At 46.2% G+C, this 24,056-nt stretch overlaps 1 protein-coding gene across 3 annotated transcripts in view; it reads right to left on the bottom strand.

Moving 5' to 3' along the window:
- AKT1 (AKT serine/threonine kinase 1) overlaps window positions 1–24,056 on the bottom strand; it is a 368,034-nt gene that overhangs the window by 88,268 nt on the left and 255,710 nt on the right. For all 3 annotated transcript variants that reach the window (XM_033951246.1, XM_033951247.1, XM_033951245.1), the window contains exons 9-10: window positions 15,454–15,579; window positions 4,415–4,543 (exon numbers count right to left, since the gene is read on the bottom strand). In XM_033951246.1, the coding sequence (XP_033807137.1) occupies window positions 4,415–4,543; window positions 15,454–15,579 (255 nt within the window). The remainder of the gene's footprint in view (window positions 1–4,414; window positions 4,544–15,453; window positions 15,580–24,056) is intronic.

The raw sequence follows: 24,056 nt of genomic DNA, 5'->3' as shown, positions 1-24,056 counted from the left end.
GGTGCCAGAGCAAGGAGGAAGAGGGAGAGATAAGAGAAGAGAAAGATGCCAGGGCATGGGGGGAGGGAAGGGAAGGAGATAGAGATGCCAGACCATGGGGTGGAATGGGAAAGAAGGAAGTAAGGGAGAAGAGAGAAATGCCAGAGCATAGGGAAAAGGGTGGAGACAAAAAATTGGAGAAGGGGTGAAGCTGAAATGAATCATGTAAGGAGAGAAACGGCACAGGATATACAATTTATTGAAGGGACATAGAAAGAGGAAAGATACCATATGGAAGAGAGAGAGAGAGAGAGGGCGGACACTGGATGGAGAGTGGACAGTGGATGGAAAGCATAGAGAGAGAGGGCAGAGGCTGGGTGGAACGGGCAAAGAGAGAGTGCAGATGTTGAATGGAAGGGAGAGAGGACAAACGCTGAATAGAAAGAGAGTGAAGAGAAGGTGATTAAAGCAGAAACAACAAAAGGCAGAAAAAAACTTTTTTTGTTGCTTTACGTAAAATCAAGTAGCGTTGTAACTGTATTGATAAAAGCCTATAAATAGGAAATGGAAATAAGGCAATTTTTGGGGGACTAAACCCCTTTCCACAGGTCAGGACAGGATTCTACAACAGCAATATACTGTACTGTCTTGAAGAAAGATTTGGCCTCTGAAAGCTAATTGAAAAATGGATTAGTCCAATAAAATGGCATTTTCTTATTTCTCGTTATTTGTTTTATTTCTATTTGTTAATTTGTAAAGTGGTGATTGTTATGTATCAATTCTTTTCAAATTTACATTTACTGTCTTTATATTTTGCAAAGTATTAGGGGACATGTGTCACTGTTTCTGTGGTGTTGCATTGTATGCAAAGTCTGGTTTCTTGGCGGTTTAGTTTAATTTTTGTCTACATATTTCTATTTTTAGTTTGTGATTATTCCATATTGGGCGAGGGTGTGTATGAAAAGAACATGGTTTTCTGTAAGCATCGACCATACAGGATCAATTGGCTGTGCAGGATCTGGCTTGGTTAGTTTTACAATGCGTTGTGTTGGTGTTCTAGTGTTCACTGCACTGTTTAAGATGCTGCCTCTTCCTAGGTGCACCCTTGTTGTATGACTTATGGATTATTACTAAAAATAACTTTTTTTACATAGAAGAGGGGGTTGTTACAAAATGATCAGCACTGGCCGTCATATATACTACTGTGTTCCCCCGAAAAAGGCCCAAAAAAGGCACTAGGTTTTAATTTCGGGGAAGTCATTTTTTTCATGTACAATTATCTCTCCCTTCCTCTCCTCCACCCCAATTCTTCCTATTTCCTTTCTCTCCCCCAAATGTGCAGCATCTTTCCTTCCCTCTCACTTATCCTCTTGTGTAGTATCTTTCTATCCCTCGCCCCTCCTTCCCATCCCCCTGTGCAGCAAAACCCTTCCAGCCTATATACCTCCCTCATCTTGTGCAGCAGAACCCTTGCAGCTTCTATCCCTCCCTCCTTCCCATCCCTTGTGTAGCAAAACCCTTGCAGCTTATATCCCTCCTTTCCTTCCATCTGCCCGTGGAGCATTTTTTAAATCCCTCCCATCCCCTCCCTCGCACACATCCCTCTCCCTGCTGACCCTTTCATCTCTACCACCCATCCAAACCCTGACCGCGAGATTGAAATACAGTACCTTATAACAAATTGCATTGTCAGCAGCACAAGTTCCATTGTGGCTTTTTCACGCCCAGGCGTTCCTCTGCCGCGGTCGGGGTTTGGATGGGTGGGAGAGATGGAAGGGTTCTGGGGGGAGCGCTGCTGATGCCAGTGACTAGGGCTTATTGTTTGAGGTAGGGCTTATATTAAGACCTACCCCAAAAATCATGCTAGGGCTTATTTTCGGGGTACATCTTATTTTTGGGGAAACACAGTAAGTACACCACTGGATTTAATGACCCTATTCTAACTTTACTGTTGACATAAGTGCTGTCGTTCTCCCCCTCCCTGGGGATATAAATTAAAGTTGTATTAACATCAAGCAGCTTTCAAATGATATTATAAGCAAATAATAAAATAAAATATTTAATACATTGCTAATTATTACCTGCATCTTTACCTAAACTGTTTTGCCCTAGCTCTCACTATGATCTTATCTGCTTCTTTTTTATTTTGCTGTAGTGCAATCACACAGGAATCCTTCAAGTTTCAGTAACACCTCTCCATAAATTATGTGGAAGAGGTCTGGAAGTGGGTATCGCATCTACCATATTTTCACGCATATAACGTGCGCGTTATACACGATTTTACAAACCGTGCATAACAATGCGCATTGTACAAATTTTTTTTTACATAGTTCCCTCCCTCCCCCCGATTCATCATCCCGAAGGACCGCTCGCACCCCCACCCTGAAGGACCGCTTGCACCCCCACAGCCTCCCCCCCTCCCCCCTCCCCCCTCCTGCCTACCGTTGTTTCCGGATGCCAGTGAGCCCAGCTACTTCCTCTGCCGGCGGTCCTGCCCCTTCTCTGAGCCCTGCGCTGCGTTGCTTCCTCTTCCAGCGGTCCCGCCCTTTTTCTGACATCAGAGAAAGGGCGGGACCGCCGGAAGAGGAAGCAACGCAGCACAGAGCTCAGAGAAGGGGCGGGACCGCCGGAAGAGGAAGCAGCTGGGCTCACTGGCATCCGGAAACAATGGTAGGCAGCTTCTCCATGCGGGAGGGGGAGGGGGGGAGGCTGTGGGGGTGCGAGCGGTCCTTCGGGTGGGGGTGCGAGCGGTCCTTCGGAAAGGAGTCGGGGCGGGCGAAAAGAGAATCGGGGCAGCGAGAGGAGAGTCGGAGAGGCGAGAGGAGAGTCGGGGCGGCATGCGCGGTATACACGTGTGCGCGCTATAGTAAAATTTTTTTACATAAATTTCTGTTCCCCGCGCGCTATACCCGTGTGCGCGTTTTACACGGGTGCGCGGTATATGGGTGAAAATACGGTATTTCATATCCTCCGTGAGACCTCAGGAAGTAACCTAGTGATCAAAACATTATTAGAGGTGTTGTAGAGCCAATTCTTGTATGACTGGATGAGCCATACTTATCTTTTTTTTTTAGTTTGTTTAAATTAATGCAGAAATAAATGGCTAGATTGAACCTATGACTTCATTAACGTATTTCCCTTTTTTAACCTCTATACCAGTGTTCTTCAACCTCTTGACACCTATGGACCGGCGGAAATAAAATAATTATTTGTGGACCAGCACCGGTCTGCAGATAAAGCAGTTGAAGATCACTGGGCTAAGTGGTGCCCATCTCCACTCAATCTCGCCCCAGACCCCGCCCCCATAATAATACTAATTGTAACACCATTTTTTCCCACTCATTTTTCATATACACACACAATATAATTGTATTAACAACACATAATGGTTAATCACAAAATTAAAATACACAAAGCACACTGTATGCTTTTCAACATTCATTCCTACCAGAAAACAGATAACCCCATGCAAATACAGGACCAAAAACTAAAAGTTCTAATATTTACAAACAAACCCTAAGATACAACACTCTGCAAGCAGTACAACCCCAGAGGAAAAGAAACAAATACATTTCTTCCTGAACAGACAAATCAATCATTAAATAAATATTGAGCATTAGAAAATAATTAATAATAATTAACTAATAAAAATAGTACACATTTAATTTTCCCCACCACCAAATTTCCACATCCTGTCCCACCCAACTACTTTTTCATGTCACCCGGCTGGAAAAAATTTCTGGGGAGAATACTGTAAACGGCAGTCACAGCATTAGGAAATAAGCCTAGCAGCAGTCTTATTTGCAATATCACATTATATATGTAGAAGAAAACTAAAAACTCTCCGAGTTTGTTTTATTGGAGTCAATATAGCAAGGTCAGTTCAATGAGGTGAATACAGTACATTCAAACCATTAAGAACAGCTTTAAACATGTGGGATGGAATTTACAAGGGACAGAAGAGGAGAGTTCAACATCTGTACATACTAACCTCAATGATATATTTTCTGTACATCAAAGCAAATGCTACTTGGAAATATTACTAACACAGATACCTCACTATCAGGAACCATATGCTTAATTCAAATTACAAGCAAAAAACTGTGCCAAGAGCCCAAAACACCACACAAAGCTTTAATATTCATTTTTGAAAATTTTACAAATCTGACACAAGAACTCTAAAGTAAAACAGGCATGGTTTTCTAGCCAAGGAACCTATAGTGACCTACAGATACCCGATGATGGACCAACAAATAGGAATAAAGCATTTAAAATATTTGGATGATAAATTTGAACTTTTATGCAATGGGAACAGCATCCCCATCATATTGCCCATGGCTTTACAGTTTCCCTCTAAAGTGCTGCATAACAAATATCACACTGAGAAAATCCATAAGAAACAGCCAAACGAAAAATCTTATCTAAGGAGCAATACCTCTGGTGCAAGATATTCTGGTGTGCCACAGAAAGTCTTCATTGTTGCCCCATCCTTTATACCCTCTTTACAAAGGCCAAAGTCTGTAATTTTAATGTGTCCATCTTTGTCCAGCATAAGATTTTCCAACTTGAGGGTTGAGGGAAAAAAAGATCACCATTAAATGTTGGTTACAAATTTGCCATACAAATTCACAGAAATTTAAAGTAGCATTTAAAAGTTCATAAAATTCAAATTCATTTGGCCATCTACAGTTAAAATATATGGCTGTAAATATCCCACTTAGATGCCTATTTATATATATAGATGACTAGAAAGGGAATTCTCTGGTTTTAAACATAACATAATAGCAGATTTCTAGACTGCATAACCATTAGTTCAATGCGGTTAACAAAAGACATGGGAAAATACAGAAATAATGTAATGCGAAGAAATTTACCTCTGCTCCACTAAGAATCATGCAAATGGTAGCTCATTTCCTCTATGAGCTCCAGAACAGGTAAGAAATATTTGTAAGATGTGTACAGCTGTTCTTTATTGATAATATATATATATATATATATATATATACACACACATACATACATACACACACAGTATGTCATTTATGTCTAAATCAATTGTTTTGTTAAGTCAAAAACTTTGCATTTCATGTTAGACAAGACAGCAATATCAGAAATACTGATTACAGGTTAAAGTTGTACAAATACAAAACCAAATTTTTTCTATTATTAGTGTCACCTCACAATTTCAATCCAAATTTACAAATAGTTGAAACTAAACAGATTAAATTAGAGCCTTATTTAAAACTATAGGGATCAGGGGTTGACAGGTATTTATTTATCTTTTGATATACAAAAAAAGCAATCACCAAGGTGGACATTTGGTTGTTTGTTGTTTTTTTTTTAAATTAAGGCACATCAGGCATTGTTTTCAACAGGATAACGAGATTATGTACTTACCCTGGTAAACTCTTTTCCAGTAGATAGGTGAGACATTCTATTGTGTCTCCATGGCTGTGTGCCATCTCCAGATTTTTACTCTGTGCCTCTGCTGTACTTCACTGGGCTCCTTAGCTCCATCTACAGTCAGTACTCAAGCACCAAGAGCCACTAAATAAATGAAGTAGAGACACCTATGGCAAAATCAAGTTCAGCAACAACTATTCTGCTCAAAAATTAATATGCAAATAGCCAACAAAGGTTTCAAAGGAACTCAGAAACTGCTCCATTCCTTTGACAAGTTTCGTGGCTCGCCTTTGCACTTTCTCCATCAGAGTTATATCCTTCTTGAGGTATGGAGACCAGTGTTGGACACGGTATTCTAAGTGCGGTATGACCATTGTTCTATAAAGTGGCATTATGACATCTTCCGATCTACTCGTGATCCCCTTCTTAATTATGCCCAACATCCTGTTTACTTTCTTCGCCGCCGCCGCACATTGTACCGATGGCTTTAGGGTACTGTCAATCAGTACCCCCAAATCCCTTTCTTGTTCGCATTTTGCTAATGTCACCCCCAACATCTTATACTCGTGTTCTTTGTTTTTCTTTCCTAGATGCATCACCTTGCATTTGTTTATGTTAAAGTTCATCTGCCACTTTGTCGCCCACGTTTCCAGCTGGTTCAGATCTTTCTGGAGGTCCTCGCAGTCCCTTTGAGAGCCAACCACCCGACATAATTTTGTATCATCTGCAAACTTTATTATATTGCATGTTGTTTCCTCTTCCAGGTCGTTTATAAAAATATTGAACAAGATAGGCCCAAGAACCGAGCCCTGGGGCACGCCGCTAGTCACTTTCTCCCAGTCCGAGAATTTCCCATTTATGCTAACCCTCTGCCTTCTGTTTTCTAGCCATTTGCCAATCCATCTGTGCACTTCTCCTCCTATTCCATGGCTTAGTAGTTTCTTCATAAGCCTTGCATGTGGGACCTTGTCAAACGCTTTCTGGAAGTCCAAGTAAATTATATCCACTGGATCTCCACTATCCATTTGTTTGTTCACTTTCTCAAAGAATTGTAGTAAATTTGTCAAACATGACTTCACTTTCCTGAAGCTGTGTTGACTAGCCCTTATTAGATTGTGATCCTCCAAGTGTTGTACAATGTTATCTTTAATTAGTGTTTCAATTATCTTCCCTGGAACCGATGTGAGGCTCACAGGTCGGTAGTTTCCTGGATCACCTCTTGATCCTTTTTTGAAAATTGGGATTACATTTGCTATCCTCCAGTCTTCTGGTATTTGCCCAGTTCTAATTGACATGTTAGCTACGGATTGTAATAGTTCGCCAATTTCCACCTTAAGTTCCTTTAATACTCTCGGGTGAATTCCATCCGGTCCAGGGGATTTGTCGCTTTTTAGTTTGTCAATCTGAAAGTATATCATGTCCAACGTCACATATACTGTTGTGAGGCTTTCCTCTATGCCCCCGGTGAATATCTTCCCTGTGGCTGGCACTGTTGAAATGTCCTCATTTGTGAAGACTGAGGCAAAGAATGAATTTAACCTATCGGCAACCTGTTTGTCCTCTTTAATTGACCCTTTCCTTCCTTGGTCGTCGAGAGAGCCCACTGCCTCTCTTGCTGGTTTCTTCCCTTTTATATATCTAAAAAAGGGCTTGAAGTTTTTGGCTTCTTGCGCTATCTTTTCCTCATAGACTTTTTTGGCGTCTCTTACCACTTTATGACACTTTTTTTTGGTCGATTTTGTGACAGTTCCAGGCTTCCGTCGTTTTTTCTCGTTTCCATTTTTTAAACGAGTTCCTCTTCTCTCTAACTGCATCTTTCACCTCTTTGGATAACCAAGCTGGTTCTCCTTTGTTCTTTTTTCGCCTTCCTTTGGATATCTTCGGTATGTGTAGATTCTGTGCTTCTATGATGGTGTTTTTCAGAAGAGACCATGCTTGATCAACTGTTTGGATGTCTGCTTTGCCCTTCTTGAGCCGTTTTCTAACCATAGTTCTCATGCTGTCGTAATTTCCTTTTTTGAAGTTAAAGGTCGTGGTTTCAGTCTTGATTGGTTTCCCCTTTCCGATGCCAATGGTAAAATTGATCATATTTTGATCACTTGTCCCTAGCGGGGCCGTAACTTCTACATCTGTTGCCCTTCCAGCAATGCCATTTATGACCAAGTCCAGGATTGCATTTCCTCTTGTCGGTTCTCCTACCATTTATTCAAGGAAGCAATCTCCTAACATTTCAAGGAATTTTAATTCCCTGCCGCAGTTTGACATTGCCAATTTCCAGTTGATCCCCGGAAAGTTGAAGTCTCCCATGATCGTCGTATTTCCCGATTTACATCTACGATTAATTTCCTCCATCATTTCTTTGTCTGTTTCCTCAGTCTGTCCTGGGGGTCGATAATAAAGTCCAATTTGTATGCCTGCTTCTTTTTGTCCAGGAATCTTTATCCAGAGTGACTCTAATTTACCATTTGCTTCTGTCTCTCCTTCTCTAACAGACTCTATTTCTTCTTGGACATACAGGGCAATACCTCCTCCTTTTTGCCCAATCCTATCTCTTCTGTATAGTTTATATCCTTTCAATGCCGTGTCCCATTCATTCTCTTCATTCCACCATGTTTCTGTTATTCCTATGATATCCAGCAACGGCACTAAGGTGGACTCGAATCGAAGAGGACCGGAGTCCAGCGCCAGACAAATGTAACATATAATCCAGGACAGCAGATAAGGAGGCAGATAGAGGCTCCAGCTGTCGAGCAGCATACCAAGAGGAAAAGCGGGTCCACTTCTGATGGTAACATTGGCGAGTGGACTCCTTCCGAGACGCTTCCAGTACATCCAGAACAGGCTGGGAGAGCTGGAACGAGGGCATCAAGTCTCGAGGAACCAAGCTGTTAAGTGCAGAGACTGGAGGTTGGGATGAAGGAGAGAGCCCTGACTCTGCATAAGCAGAGAAGGAGAAATAGGCAGAGAAAGGGGCTCCCTGGAACTGAGTTGTAACAGAAGGGAGAACCACAGTTGCCGGGGCCATCGAGGAGCTATCAGAATCATGGTGGCATGCGAAGACTTGAGCCTGACGAGAGTCTTCAGAATCAGAGGGAACAGAGGGAATGCATACAGGAACCTGTCCGTCCAATCCAGAAGGAAAGCATCCGCCTTGATCCTGAGAGGGGTGTAATCCCTGGAGCAGAAGCGGGGCAACTTGTGATTGAGGGGGGATGCGAATAGATCGACGTCCGGAGTCCCCCAACATGCAAACACCTGATGCAGGGTTACGGAGAGGAGAGACCACTCGTGAGGCTGCAGAATACGACTCAACTTGTCTGCCAGACAGTTCCGCTGGCCCTGAATATAGACAGCTCGAAGTAATATGTTGTGGTGAATGGCCCAATCCCAGAGCCACAACGCCTCCTGGCACAGGGATCTGGATCCTGTGCCCCACTGTTTGTTAATACAATACATGGCGACCCGGTTGTCCGTGCGAACCAGCACCACTTGGTCGCGAAGTAGGTGACAAAAAGCTTTCAGAGCAGGAGTGGATTTCTGTGGATACCTCCGGAGAGGAATTTTATATTGTTGAGCTGGAGGGACCTTAGGTTTAAGTTTCACCAGAGACGCAAACGACCGCTCGTGGTCCAAGAGGTGCTTCGTGGCTGCCTCGATGGATCATCAAAGAGTTCATGAACCACACACGGGAGCTTAGCAAGGCAATTCTGTAGATTCGGATCCATATCCACAAGCCGGAGCCTAGCGAGGCGACGCATAGCGATCGCAAAGGCTGTGACTCTCGAGGACAATTCAAAGGCGTTGTAAGAGGCCTGAAACATATACAGGCGGAGCTGGGAGAGGGTCTCCACGAGGAGACGAAACTCCTGATGCCGAGGCTCAGGTATGACCTCCCGGAACGAGCTGAGGGCATCAACACAGAACTGAAGGTAGGACGTAAAAATGAAACTGTAGTTAAGTACACGGTTCACCATCATCGAATTCTGATAAATGCAACGACCAAATTTATCCATCGTACGGCCTTCCCTGCCAGGGGGGATGGCAGCGTAGACCTTCGAGGGGTTAGACTTCTTCAAGGAAGACTCAACCACCAAGGATTGGTGGGAAAGCTGAGCACCTTCAAACCCCTTAACCAGGATAGTCCGGTAACGAGACTCCAACTTGGATGGAATAGCCATGACAGCATATGGTGTCTCCAGGTTCTGGAGAAATGTCTGCCGGAGAACCTGATGTAATGGAAGGCAAAGTGCCTCATGAGGCGTACTGTCATAGAAACATAGAAACAAAGAAATAGAAGGCAGATAAGGGCCACGGCCCATCAAGTCTGCCCACTCCAATGACCCTCCCTATCTATCTTTGCGGATAGATCCCACATGTTTGTCCCATTTGGCCTTAAAATCTGGCACGCTTCTGGCCTCAATAACCTGAAGTGGAAGACTATTCCAGCGATCAACCACCCTTTCGGTGAAGAAGAACTTCCTAGTGTCACCGTGCAGTTTCCCGCCCCTGATTTTCCACTGATGCCCCCTTGTTGCCGCGGGACCCTTGAAAAAGAAGATATCCTCTTCCACTTCGATGCGACCCGTGAGGTACTTGAATGTCTCGATCATATCTCCCCTCTCTCTACGTTCCTCGAGTGAGTAGAGCTGTCAACTCCCAATTTCGCCAGGTATTCCTGGGTAAAGCAGGAGTCGGACTGAAGATCCAGGTTCAGAGCTCTGCCCATGTCAGAGATGAAACGAGAAAAGGAGAAGGTCCGAGAAGAAGATTCATCCTCCAGGGGAGACTCCGACCGAGATCGTAATGCAGCCGAGAAAGAGGGAGAGACTTCCCTGGAATAGTAAGCCAGAGCCTCAGAGTCCCGTGAATGGGAGAACGAAGAGGTGCGACTAAGGTGAGTAGGGGGCATCAAAGAATGTCCCCGTGCCAAATGGACCAGGGAAGACCCCGGAGTCCAAGGAAATCGCTGAGAAAGCTATGGAGAAGACAGGGTATAGGAAAAATCCCCAACTGGCTTCGAAGTAGAAGCCTGCAAGCAGTAGAAGCCTGCAAGCGCCTCGATGGGAAACATATACTAGAGTCCAATTCGAGGACAAGCGTGTGTGTAGATGTTTTCGAGGTCGGAGACCTGCCCTGACAGGGCAGGGAACACCGGGGCCTTTTAGAAGAGGCAAGCCTCGCCCCAGTAGCGGGGGAAACACGGACCCCCGGCTGGGACTTCCAAAATGTCCTAGGCGCCTCAGGGAAGGAAGAATCGCTCGAGGGAACCCGACGAATCTTACGGTTGAGGCCTCCAGAGACAAGGGGACGCTCAGGCTGGTCAGACCATGACTGGGTCAAGACCTAGGTCACAGGCATCAAAGTCAGGACTAGTTGGCTGACCACCGAGGAAAACTGTGTGGTAATAATAGCCTTAAGCATGTCCTCGAACATAGGCACCGAGACCAAAGGAAGGTGGATCGGAGGTGCAGCAGTGCGCTCCATTCGGGGGCGACCTCGAGGAACAGTATTCCCTACGTGATGTCTCGAAGGCGTTGATGAGGCAGCGCTGACATGAGACTCCGAGGTAGGCTTCTTTGCCGGCACACCTGAGGAGGAAAGAGGAGACTTACCCGAGGCCGGAGTAGTAGAAGAGGCCGAGGCCGGAGCCTTCGAGGCCGATGGGGACTTCGAGGCCAAGGCGCCCAACGAGGGAGTCGAGGCCGAGGACTTCAAGACCGAGGCACCCAACGAGGGTGCCAAGGCCAAGCTCGAGGCCTGTCCCACTGGATCCATGGGGCCAAAGAGTTGGAGAATCTTGGCCACCCTTCGACGAAGAGAGCGCGGTTGTAGAGTCGCACAATGGGGACACGACTCAGCGCGGTGCTCTACACCCAGGCACTCTACACACCAACGATGGGGGATCGGTGATGGAGATAACCCAGTTACACTGAGTGCAGTTTTTAAATCTGGAACGAGGCCGGGACATAAGAAAAAGGACGGCCACAGCCCTGCGAGGCCAGGCGGCCAGAAGAAGACTGGGAACCCGGTCAAAAAGATACGAACGGAAAATAATAAAAGAAAATAAAAGTAAAGACGCGAGCACAGCGACTCAACAGAAACTAACCAAACAAGCTGCGGTGCAAGAGGAACAATGAGATCGCGCAAAGCAAGAGAGCAGTGCTTCTGGCTCCGCGGAAAACATTGAACTGAGGACACACTGAGGAGATGCATGCCCTAGGCAGGGCGGGAGAGGCACGCTTGCAGGCGCAGGCCAATCACAAGCCTGAAGGTCTTCAAGCAAGTCTGCTTGCGAAAATGTCCACTAGGGGGCTCCGTCAGTGAGCCAGAGAAGAGAAGAGCCAGAGAAGATGCCAGAGATGAATGTATCCTACGAAGTGGCGGATTCTGAAAAAGCCGAAATACTAAATGAATATTTCTGTTCAGTCTTCACCTGTGAGGCACCGGGACACGGACCACAGCTGAAGGCAAAACAAATTGCGGAAGACCCGTTTCAGAATTTTGAGTTCACACCTGAAGACGTCTACAGTGAGCTGACAAGGCTCAAGGAGAACAAGGCCATGGGACCGGACAATTTACACCCAAGAGTGCTTAGAGAATTGAGAGATGTTCTGGCGGAACCATTGGCCGTGCTCTTCAATCTCTCACTAAGCACGGGGAAAGTTCCGTTGGACTGGAAAACAGCCAACGTCATTCCTCTGCATAAAAAGGGTTGCAAGGTTGAGGCTGCGAACTATAGACCGGTGAGTCTCACTTCAATAGCGTGTAAACTCATGGAAACACTAATTAAGCATAAATTAGATACGGTCTTGAATGAGGGGAATCTCCGGGACCCCAGTCAACATGGATTCACCAAGGGTAGGTCCTGCCAGTCCAATCTTATCAGCTTCTTTGACTGGGTAACAAGAAGGCTGGACTCGGGAGAGTCCTTAGACGTCGTATACCTTGACTTCAGCAAGGCTTTTGACAGTGTCCCACACCGCAGACTGCTGAACAAGATGGAATCAATGGGGTTAGGAGTAACACTAACTGCATGGGTTAAAGATTGGTTAAGTGGCAGACTTCAGAAGGTGATGGTTAACGGCACCCTCTCCAAAACGTCGGAAGTGACCAGCGGAGTGCCGCAGGGCTCAGTCCTGGGTCCACTCCTCTTCAACATATTCATTAGGGATTTGACTCAAGGGCTTCAAGGTAAGGTAACCTTATTCGCTGATGATGCCAAACTATGCAATATCATAAAAGGGTACAATCTGCAGTATACTATGGAACAGGACCTCCGTACTTTAGAAAGCTGGTCCTCTGTCTGGCAGCTGGGCTTCAACGCCAAGAAATGTAAGGTCATGCATCTCGGAAATGGAAATCCATGCAGAACTTACACCTTGAATGGAGAAACTTTGACCAAGACTACAGCAGAACGAGACCTGGGAGTGATCATCAGTGCAGACATGAAGACTGCTACTCAAGTGGAGAAGGCTTCATCTAAGGCACGGCAGATGATGGGTTGTATCAAGAGAAGTTTCGTCAACAGGAAGCTTGAGGTCATGATGCCACTGTACAGAGCCATGGTGAGACCTCATCTGGAATACTGTGTGCAATTTTGGAGGCCACATTACCGTAAAGATGTGCTCAGAATTGAGTCAGTTCAGCGGATGGCCACCAGGATGGTCTCGGGGCTAAAAGGTCTCTCGTACGAAGAGAGACTGAACAAATTGCAGCTCTATACTCTCGAGGAGCGTAGGGAGAGGGGAGACATGATTGAGACATTTAAGTACATCACGGGACGGGTCGAGGTGGAAGATGATATCTTTCTTCTCAAAGGACCCTCGAACACAAGAGGACATCCGCTCAAACTCAGGGGAGGGAAGTTTCGTGGAGATGTCAGGAAGTACTTCTTCACGGAACGAGTGATAGAGCATTGGAACAAGCTTCCAGTACAGGTGATCGAGGCCTGCAGTATCCCAGACTTCAAGAATAAATGGGATACCTATGTGGGATCACTGCGAGAGTCATACCAATGAATAGGGTCGCTAGGATATAGACTTAATAGAGCAGGTCAGTAGAGTTAAGGGGGCCAGTAGACTTAAAAGGGGGTCAATGGTACGGGCAGACTTGATGGGCTGTAGCCCTTATCTGCCGTCATCTTTCTATGTTTCTATGTCACCCACATGTAGAGAATATGCTGCCTGCTTGTCCTGGGATAATAGGGGTTTTAGAGGTGAGAGATCTGAACCCTATCCTTACCCCCCCATGACTTTTTTAGACACCATTACCACCACCTCCGATTTTCCCATATGAAATAATGAGGCTGTACTCAGTGTCATGCAGTGCCTACCCGTCAGCTCTTTTTCTCACTTCTCTGCAGCTGAAATGTAGGGAAAGGATTTTATGTCTCAAACTTCTCTAAACAGTCCGATCTTTGGAATCTTGGACAGATCCTGAGAATTTCACCCCCTTGGAACCTCAACTTGTGACAGAAGCAGGAAATATGCAGTAGGCACCCATATACCCCCAAGGGTTCTTACTCAGGTGCCCACAGCCTGCACTTAAGCCTCTGGAATACCAGAACACAAGCCTGCTCCCAGAGGAACAGATCCAGAGCTCTGTTTCAGGCCTCTTACGACGCCTTTGAATTGTCCTCGAGAGTCACAGTCTTTGCGATCGCTATGAGTCGCCTCGCTAGGCTCCGGCTTGTGGATATGGATCCGAATCTACAGAATTGCCTTGCTAAGCTCCCGTGTGTGGTTCATGGCACACAGAAGGCTGGCCCTAGCAGTCCAACTGAAGGCTTTCCTTGTGAAACTGCAGTCCGGCTCCAGGATCTGCTTCCTTTCCCAGGCAGAGATCCCCTAAATAAAGGGGTCTCAGAGCAATGAAGCCACTGGGGGGGAGGGGTGGAAATTGAACTTAAGTTGATAAAGAAAGGAAAATAAGAAAATAAAACAGAGTAGATCAGAAACACCTCTGCAAGGTTTGCTTGAGAAGGAAAAAAAAAATATGTGGGAGGTGCAGAAATCTATGAGTTTGAGAAATCTAGGTCTGCAAGACCTAGTTCATGGGTTCAGACTGAACACCTATTGTACAGAATCAGTAGTGAATGTAACAAAGAGAGGATATGTTGGGCATGAGTGTGTGAGAGATGGGATAGAAGCAATAAATCTAACTGCATAGAGAAGGCATAAAATTGAGTGGATTGAGAAGTAGAATTCATAATCTTAATTCCTATTTGCAATATTATGAATTTTAAATGCACTTACTAACATTAGCTATTCTTTCTTTCCACTTAGGAAAAGGTGATCTACTTTTTATTTGTTCTTCAACCACTCATGGACATCCAAAGGGTGTGAAATTAATAACAAAATTAATAACTTGCATTAGATCCTGCCATGGTCCCCATCCTAAATCTGTCCATGCTGTAGGTTTTTTAATAATTTACTTCAAACTAAAATGTCCAGTATCTGACATTTTGCAATTAAGTGGCCATCAACTGTGAAATTTGGTTTGATGTGCCATAAGGATCATAAGAACAGAGTTGCCATACTAGGACAGATTAAAAGTCCATCAAGCCCAGTATCCTGTTTCCAACAATAGCAAACCCAGGTAACAAGTACCTGGCAAGATCCCAAAGAGTAAAGCAGGTTTTACATATGCTGCTTATCCTAGGAATATGCAATGGATTTTCCCAAGTCCATCTCAATAATGACTTATGGACTTTTCTTTTAGGAAGTTATCTAAACCTTTTTAAACCCCTGCTAAACTAACAGCTTTCACAACACACTTTGGTAACGAATTCCAGAGGAGTTTAATTACATGTTGAGTGAAGAAATATTTTCTCCGTTTTGTTTTGAATTTAACGCTCAGTACACCTTTCAGCACTTTAGAAATAATAAATAGTAGTAGTGGCTTCATTTCATGCCCCCTAGTCCTAGTATTTTTAGAAAGTAAACAAGCAATTCACATCTACCAATTCCACTCTACTCAGCATTTTATAGACCTCGAGCAAGCTTGAAGGTGTGGCATGAAAAAGGTTGCGAAGCATTAGCTTTATGAGATTGTTAAAGATTCTCTACCTACTTTTAAATCTCTATAAACAACATTCTTCTCCGAGTGTAGATAGTCCAGTGCTGAAACAATTTCTGCTCCATAGAACCGAGCACGGTCTTCGGAAAAAACACGTTCCCTTGACAGATGGAAAAACAGCTGTAATGACAACAGTGTCATTATTTAAAATATGCATATATAAATCACTAAACTAATTTTTGTCTCATTATTAAAGTTTCAATTTATTGTTTAAACATTTGTAATTCACTTCTATCCACTCAGGGCCAGATTCTCAAAACTTTAATGCTGTTGCTAAACTGTTTACCGATGGCTTAACCTGTACGCATTTTAGCAGCGGATTATCAAAATGGAATATCACTGTCAATAGTGAGCTTTCTAGCAGTCTCTGACAATGACATGCAAATGGGCTCTTCAACATTGAAATGAGCCCTCCAGTGGATTCTTAAAAAAGACATTTTCTAAAAGTGGCTGGTCCAAGGGTGCTAGTCAGTGTCAGCTCCTATGGGCTTTAAACAACCTGGGCCAATCAGAGCCTCAGGCCCCTCCCCCTTGTATCCCAAGATGCATCAGGGAGGGGAATTCCCATTTTAGACGCAGCAGCAGCAGCTGGGAGGAGGGTGTCCACCTCCCTCCAGCTCATATGTTGAGGTAAGGGGGAGGGGGCGGCAGAGAAGGGGGAGTAGGGTCATTAAGTGGGAGAGCAGTCAGGTCGGCTCGCAGGCGGGTAGTTTAGTGCAGCATGAGAGTGGCATCTCTCCTGCTGCAGGGTGGCAGTCAGGTCGCAGACGGGTAGTTTAGTTAGTGCAGCAGGAGAGAGTGGGCATCTCTCCTGCTACAGGGGAGGTCATGGCTGGGATTTTAGGGAAGGGGTATTGTGATGCAGCGGAGAGATTGGGCAGCTCTCCCGATGCATCACAACACAGGGCTTTCTAGCAGTCTGACACTGACCGGCACCCCCTGGACCAGTCGCTTTTTTTTTTTCGCCAAAAGTAGACGCCGCTTTTTGAAAATGGCTCAACATTTAGGAATCCATCAAAGGGCTCATTTCAAAGTTGAAGAGCCTATTTGCATGTCAGTGTCAGAGACTACTAGAAACCTCACTAAAGACAGATAATCCCTATTGATAATCCGCTGTTAAACTGCGTACAGGCTAAATAGCCGGAAAACAGTTTAGCAACGGCGTTAAAGTTTTGAGAATCTTGCCCTCAGTGACAAATCTAGCATGTACAATTAGGGTAATAATTTATTAGCCCCAACAGAATGAGAAAGGAAGTTTACATCTGCATATCTTAAGTCAAAGTGCTTTTTTCTGCTAACTACAGAATTAAAAGGAAAATCTTATAAAAACAAATTAAGATATATAAATTAAAATGCTCTTAACAGTCCAATATGATCTGTGCTGTATCCAGCAAAACCACACACAAACTACTACAGTTGGCAATCAGACCAAAAGGAATCTAAGCAATAATCCATGGGGAAATAAATGGTTTTCAACAAAAATATGAGGTGTGCTTAAAAGTTCTCAGCCCAACTAAGAAGAGAATAACACGCAGCCATGAAACTTACAAGTTATTCTACATATTCACTCCAAGTTCAACACATTTGGTACATTGGCCCCGATTCACTAAAGTCAGCGATCGTTGCTAAACCTGTTTTCACAGATTTAGCAACAATTGCTGCTAACCGACCCGATTCACAAAACTGCGTGTTTTTTCCCTTGAACACCCATTTTTCAATCCAGTCATGCAAATTAGTAAAACCCAACTGCTGTAGACCTGTCGGTAACTGTGTTATCGACAGGTCTGCCTAGTTTTTTTTTTTCCATGGCACAGAAATTTTGTGTATATTATACATGCAAAACTCTATTCAGTTGTTTCAATGCCCATGTTTACTGTTTTCTGCTTATACTGCCTTTTGTATTCTTCAAATATTCAATAAAGAAATTGAACTAAAAATATATATATATATATATCTGCCCCATTAAGAAAAGAAAAAAATCCTTCACTGCTCACAACGGCCCTCCCCCAATGACCCTCGACCCACAAATGGCAGGAGGGATGCCCACTCCCTCCTGCCACGACTCCCGCCGGCCCACCCGCTTTTGAAAGGAGGAGTCCGAATGGTCTATTTGTAGTTTAACTTCTAATCCTAAACCTGTTCAACGATGGCTTTAGAGCAGATCTACTGCTGCAAGATCTGCTATGTAGCTGTATTGATAGTCATCCTGATTGTGCTGAGAACCAATGTGACTTACCGTATTTTCGCGGATATAACGCGCGCGTTATACGTGATTTTACGTACCGCGCATACCCCTCGCGCGTTATATGCCTGAGCGCGGTATACAAAAGTTTTTAAACATAGTTCCCACCCCGCCCGACGCCCGATTCACCCCCCCCAGCAGGACCGCTCGCACCCCCACCCCGAACGACCGCTCGCACGCGCTCCCACCCGCACCCGCATCCACGATCGGAGCAAGAGGGAGCCAAAGCCCTCTTGCCCGGCCGACTCCCCGACGTCCGATACATCCCCCCCCCCGGCAGGACCACTCGCACCCTCACCCCGAAGGACCGCCGACTCCCCAACAATATCGGGCCAGGAGGGAGCCCAAACCCTCCTGGCCACGGCGACCCCCTAACCCCCCCCCGCACTACATTACGGGCAGGAGGGATCCCAGGCCCTCCTGCCCTCGACGCAAACCCCCCTCCCTCCAATGACCGCCCCCCCCCCCATGAACCTCCGACCGCCCCCCCAGCCGACCCGCGACCCCCCTGGCCGACCCCCCACGACCCCCCCACCCCCCTTCCCCGTACCTTTGGAAGTTGGCCGGACAGACGGGAGCCAAACCCGCCTGTCCGGCAGGCAGCCAACGAAGGAATGAGGCCGGATTGGCCCATCCGTCCTAAAGCTCCGCCTACTGGTGGGGCTTAAGGCGCGTGGGCCAATCAGAATAGGCCCTGGAGCCTTAGGTCCCACCTGGGGGCGCGGCCTGAGGCACATGGGCCAAACCCGACCATGTGTCTCAGGCCGCGCCCCCAGGTGGGACCTAAGGCTCCAGGGCCTATTCTGATTGGCCCACGCGCCTTAGGCCCCACCAGTAGGCGGAGATTTAGGACGGATGGGCCAATCCGGCCTCATTCCTTCGTTGGCTGCCTGCCGGACAGGCGGGTTTGGCTCCCGTCTGTCCGGCCAACTTCCAAAGGTACGGGGAAGGGGGGTGGGGGGGTCGTGGGGGTCGGCCAGGGGGGTCGCGGGTCGGCTGGGGGGGAGGGGGGTTTGCGTCGAGGGCAGGAGGGCCTGGGATCCCTCCTGCCCGTAATGTAGTGCGGGGTGGGGTTAGGGGGTCGCCGTGGCCAGGAGGATTTGGGCTCCCTCCTGGCCCAATATTGTCGGGGAGTCGGCGGTCCTTCGGGGTGGGGGTGCGAGTGGTCCTGCCGAGGGGGGAGAAGAATCGGACGTCGAGGGGGGGCATCAGGCTTTCAGGATGGGGACAGGACTGCAGGGGGGGACAGGCAGATCTTCAAGGGGGACAGGCAGACCTTCAAGGGGACAGGACTTCAAGGGGGGACAGGCAGACCTTCAAGGGGGGACAGGCAGACCTTCAAGGGGGGACAGGACTTCAAGGGGGACAGGCAGATCTTCAAGGGGGACAGGCAGATCGGGGCAACCAGAGGAGAGTCGGGGCAGTGCACCGAAAGTCAGGGTGAGTCGGGGCAACCAGAGGAGAGTCGGGGCAGTGCACCGAAAGTCAGGGTGAGTCGGGGCAACCAGATGAGAGTCGGGGAGGGCGAAAGGAGAGTCGGGGTGGCCAGAGGAGAGTCGGGCAGCATGCGCGTTATATGCCTGAGCGCGGTATAGAAAAGTTTTTGTACATATCATCGTGATTTCTGCGCGCTATACCCCTGTGCGCGTTTTACAATGGTGCGCGTTATATCCGCGAAAATACGGTACTGCAGGGACATTCCAGATGATTTTGTGGAAGTGGTGAAGGGTGAGTGTCAGTACAGGAATGGAGGCCAGGATGTCAGGTACCTGCAGCGGTGGTTCTATAACCTGGAGGAGTTTGTGTACTTTGACAGCGATGTGGGCTGGTATAACGCCAAGATGGAGCTCGGGAAACCGGACGCAGATTCTTGGAACAATGACATGATGCTCATAGAGCAGAGACGGAATGAGGTGGACAGATTCTGCAAACACAACTACAGGGTGTTGATCCCTTCATCGTGCAGTGGAGAGTAACACTCAAAGTGAAGATGTCACCTATGGAAGTTGAGGGCTCCCATGAACAGCGCAAGTCGGCCTGCTACTTGACTGGTTTCTACACCTCCGCAATCAAGGTGAAGTGGCTGCGAAACCAGGTGGAAGAGACCAGCAGCGTGATATCCATTGAGCTCCTACAGAATGGAGACCCTTCCAGATTCTGGTGATCCTTGAGATGGAACCTACACGTATGAGGTGGAGCATAGCAGCCCGCAGGAGCACCTCAAGGTGAATTGGGAACCTCAAACTTCAGAGTCTGTGAAGAACAAGCTGCTGACAGGGGTTGTGGGGTTCATGCTGGGGGCCATTTTTATCACTGAAGGATTGATCATTTTCCTGAAGAATAAAAAAGGTGCATCTCCACGTCAAATTCCTGTGAATGAAGGTCTCCTGAATTAAGCTGATCTACGAGATTGGGATCCTCTCTCTGTAGAAGAAAAGCAAATAGTCTTCCCTCAAGCCCTTCCCCCCCCCCAAAGGTTCAGTGAAATACCTCCTGCATCAACAGCTTGGATTCAGAGCAGCCGAAGCTGTCTATTCCAACCCCTCGGCTTACCACCAGCGCTGAACCCCTTCCTTAAACCCGCAGGGCTCAACCCCAGCTGTAAATGGCCACTGGACTATCTCTCCTGTAACACAAGGTCGCAGCTATATTCTCTTATAATGCGCCGAGAATCTGCTGTTTCACCTTGCCAGTCTGAAATATACTACTCTCGTTAATGTCTCACACTTGATCAATTCCTCCTTCCCAGCTTAAGTTTTGGGTCCTTGTTTATGGGATTAATTTGTTTTCAGCATTTTGATATAGTTGTTTAAACTTACATTTTACACCAGGGATGATGTAGCTCTGAGAGACATAATCTGATCACCATAAGAGCAGTGTCATCAGTCTCTCACACTTGAATGTACACGAGACCTCTTATATCAATAAGACCGATTCTCTTAGACATTAACATTACATGCTGTATAGTTACTCCTGGGTGAGGTATTTATCCACAGTTAAATCATAGCCATGCAACAGATAAGTCGGTATAGGAAAAACAAGAAGGCCACAGAGCCTGTGACCACTAGTGTCCATCTGTGGATTAGAGGTCTTGAATATGCATGGAAAAACAAACCCTTGCCCCCCATTCGGTTCTCCTCTCACTTCCCCCAAAAACCCGAAGGAGGGATGTCCATTCCCCCCTGCCACAGCAATGCCCCCTCCCCTCCCTGGTGTCCATACCTTTTCTGTTCAGAGCAGGAGGAACCGCAAACACCTCCTGCTCCTTTGCCCATCCTGCTACGCCACTGGGCTTTAGGCCCCTCCCCGATGCATCATGTGATGCACTAGGGAGGGGCCTATGTCCCTGAATGGCTGACACCTCATGCTCCTGAGGCGTCTGAGCTAATCAGGGCCTTAGGCCCCTCCCCATGCATCACATGATGCACCAGGGAGGGGCCTAAGGCCCAGTGGCGTAGCAGGTTGGGCTGAAAAGCAGGAGGTGTTTGTGGTTCCTCCTGGTCCCAACAAAAAAAGGTATGGACACTGAAGCGGGGAGGGGGCATTGTGGTGGCAGGAGGGAGTAGGCATCCCTCCTATTTCAGAGCAGGGAGGGGCCAATAGCAAGAGGGAGTGGGCATACCTCCTGCTGGTTTTTCCAGAGAAATGGGTGGGCCAGCGGGAGTCGTGGCAGGAGTGAGTGGACATACCTCCTGCCAGATTTTTTGGGGGAGCAGGCGGGCGGGGGAATGGTCGCTCAGGGGGGCGATTGTTGGCTTTTTTATGGGACAGATGGTGCACGTTTATCTGTCCCATTAAAAAAAAAAAGCAGAAGCCCTGACAGCAGTGACAGGAGGCTGCTTCTCCTGTCAGGGCTCTGCACATGTCTCAATTGCTCACTGAGCGATTGAATTGGTGGGTTTGCATGCAAACTTGATAGTGAATCAATTGCTGTTTGAAAATCAGCCAGAGAATCAGCCAACAGTGACTGAATTGCTATCTTTAGTGAATCTGGGCCATTGTATCTGAAGTTTCTGTAACCTTCCCCCCCAAATACTCTGATGTCCAGTCACTGAAAAACTGCTCCGCTGTTGCAATCACCTGCAAATCACTTGAAAATTGTCACCATTTCAAACTTTTTAATGTTTGAAAACAGAAAATAATCAGATGGAGCAATATCTGGTGAGTAGGGTTGATGGTCTATGCACTGAAACCCCAATTGCATCAACACATCCATCATTTTGCCAGCTTTGTGAGTGATACAAAGTGAGAAGACTACCGTCTAAGTGAGGTGCTTGAAAGATGAAGTCATGTTTCAAATGGAAAGGATAAAATCTAGGATCCAAGAAAATGGAAGAAATTGGAACGGAGGCTTTGATATCATAAGCCTTTTCATGAACCGAGAAAGCAACAGATATCTAGCCTGAGGTTTGGTGCTCAAAGGCACATGTAAAGCACTGATGGTCTTGAGATGAACACATACTGAAGTTTTGTGTTTGAAGTCTTTTTTTTTTTTTTTTTAACTAGTATGAGAGATATGTAAAAGGTAATCCAGCACTGATGATATAGGACATATGTTTGGAGCCAAGTCCCGTAGGTGACACCAGAAAATAAAATGTGTTCACAGGAAGCGATAGTATCACCGTGTGGAGAGCTGTGCATAGGAAGTTATGGTGGTCAACACTGGAACAGAGAAATGGAAGTTATTATGCAGACTGGTAGGCAGAAGGGATCTTTCACTCTGAGTCAAGACAGTTGAAAGGCTTGAAGAGGAATTGGTTTCTTGACACTGAGTTGAAGGAGGAAAGATAATCAAGGTTGCCTTGGCCACCCTAGAGCCGCGAGAATCATGGTGGTTGGATTCTACCGAAACTTGAACAAAAATTTCCATATCATAGGGATTGGAGGGAACACATGTAGGAATTTGTCTGCCCAGTCTGGAAGAAATTCATCTTATTCCAGATGGAGAATGAAGACAGGAGCAGAAAAGCTAAAATGTGTGATTGCTGGCAGATGAAAATAGATTTAATTATGGAGATCCTCAAGTTGAATAGATTTGATGGAGTAGAGATGAACTGAGTCACCACTCGTGAGGTTGAAGGAATCTGTTGAAAATGGGTTAGAGCATTCTGTTTCCCTGTTAGGTAAATTTGTTCAGGTAAAGGATACACAGGAGCACTCAAGAGAACTGTATTGCCTCCGGGCAAAGAGGATGAGAGCCTGTACCTCCTTGCTTGATTATGTAGTAGATGGCTGAGTGTTGTGTTGATCAGAATTAGTTGGTTCAGTAGATGATCTTGAAAGGTGTGAAAGGCAGTTGAAATGGCTCGAAGGTCCAACAAAGTGTTATGGAGGAATCTCTCTATAGACTCCAAGAATACAGAGTGTGAAGGCTGGCCATGTGTGCTCCTCATGCATACCTGGAGGCATCTGTTGATAGTATTTTCTGATGCAGAGGAACATGGAATAGGAAGCTTTTGACAGGGTTCTTGGATGTAATCACCATTGAAGAGATTGATTGAAAGGGGAGGCAACCTGGAGATCCTGCGAGAGCAGGTCCATAGCCTATAACCATTGAGGGGCTAGAGTGCAATGAGTAGCTCTTAGTCGTACTCATGGAAATGGGGTTACATGAATTGTGGATGCCATGCAACGTAACAGACACCTTAGTTTTCGAGTTGTAAAGGTTTGTAGAGTAGAGACTTTTATAGAAAGGTGATGCTGAGTGTCTAGTTCCTACTGAGGGAGCCTCTATGAATTCTAGTCTAGGTTAGTTCCTTTGTTTAAAAGTAAATTAAAAACCCACCTTTTTGATATAGCCTTCAATCTTTAACCATATTCCTCTGCCCTCCAACACAGCCAGCTGATTAACTGCTCCCCTTAACTGTATCCATGACATCCTGTTTGTCTATCTTGGCTGTTTAGATTGTAAGCTCTTTTGAGCAGGGACAGTTTTCTTCTTCTTTGTGACTCTGTACAGCGCTGCGTACGTCTGGTAGCGCTATTGAAATAATAGTAGTAGTAGATAGAAATTCTCATAACTGAATGCAAACTCTAGAAGTTGCAACAGATGTATTGTTAGGTCGGTGGCTGACTGGACTGCTTGAGGTGACACTGCCTTTATCAACCAGTTGTCAATTAAGAGAACACATGAAAGCTGTAAGAGTGGAATGCTGCAGCATGACAACTAAATACTTTGTGAACACTCTGGGTTCTGACACCAGGCCAAAAGGCAGTTCACTACAGTGAAGGTGATGCTGGCCTATTCAAAAGCGCCGATACTGCTTGTGGACTTGCAGAATCAGAATGTGGATGCATGCTTCCATGAGATCTTGAAAGCACAGTCAATTGTTCTTCTCTTGGAGGGGATACGAAG

The sequence above is a fragment of the Geotrypetes seraphini genome, chromosome 7 (genome assembly GCF_902459505.1).
Source record: "Geotrypetes seraphini chromosome 7, aGeoSer1.1, whole genome shotgun sequence".
Taxonomy (NCBI): Eukaryota; Metazoa; Chordata; class Amphibia; order Gymnophiona; family Dermophiidae; genus Geotrypetes; species Geotrypetes seraphini.
Note: the sequence above shows the minus strand (reverse complement) of the source record. Positions and strands in the feature narration are given on the sequence as shown.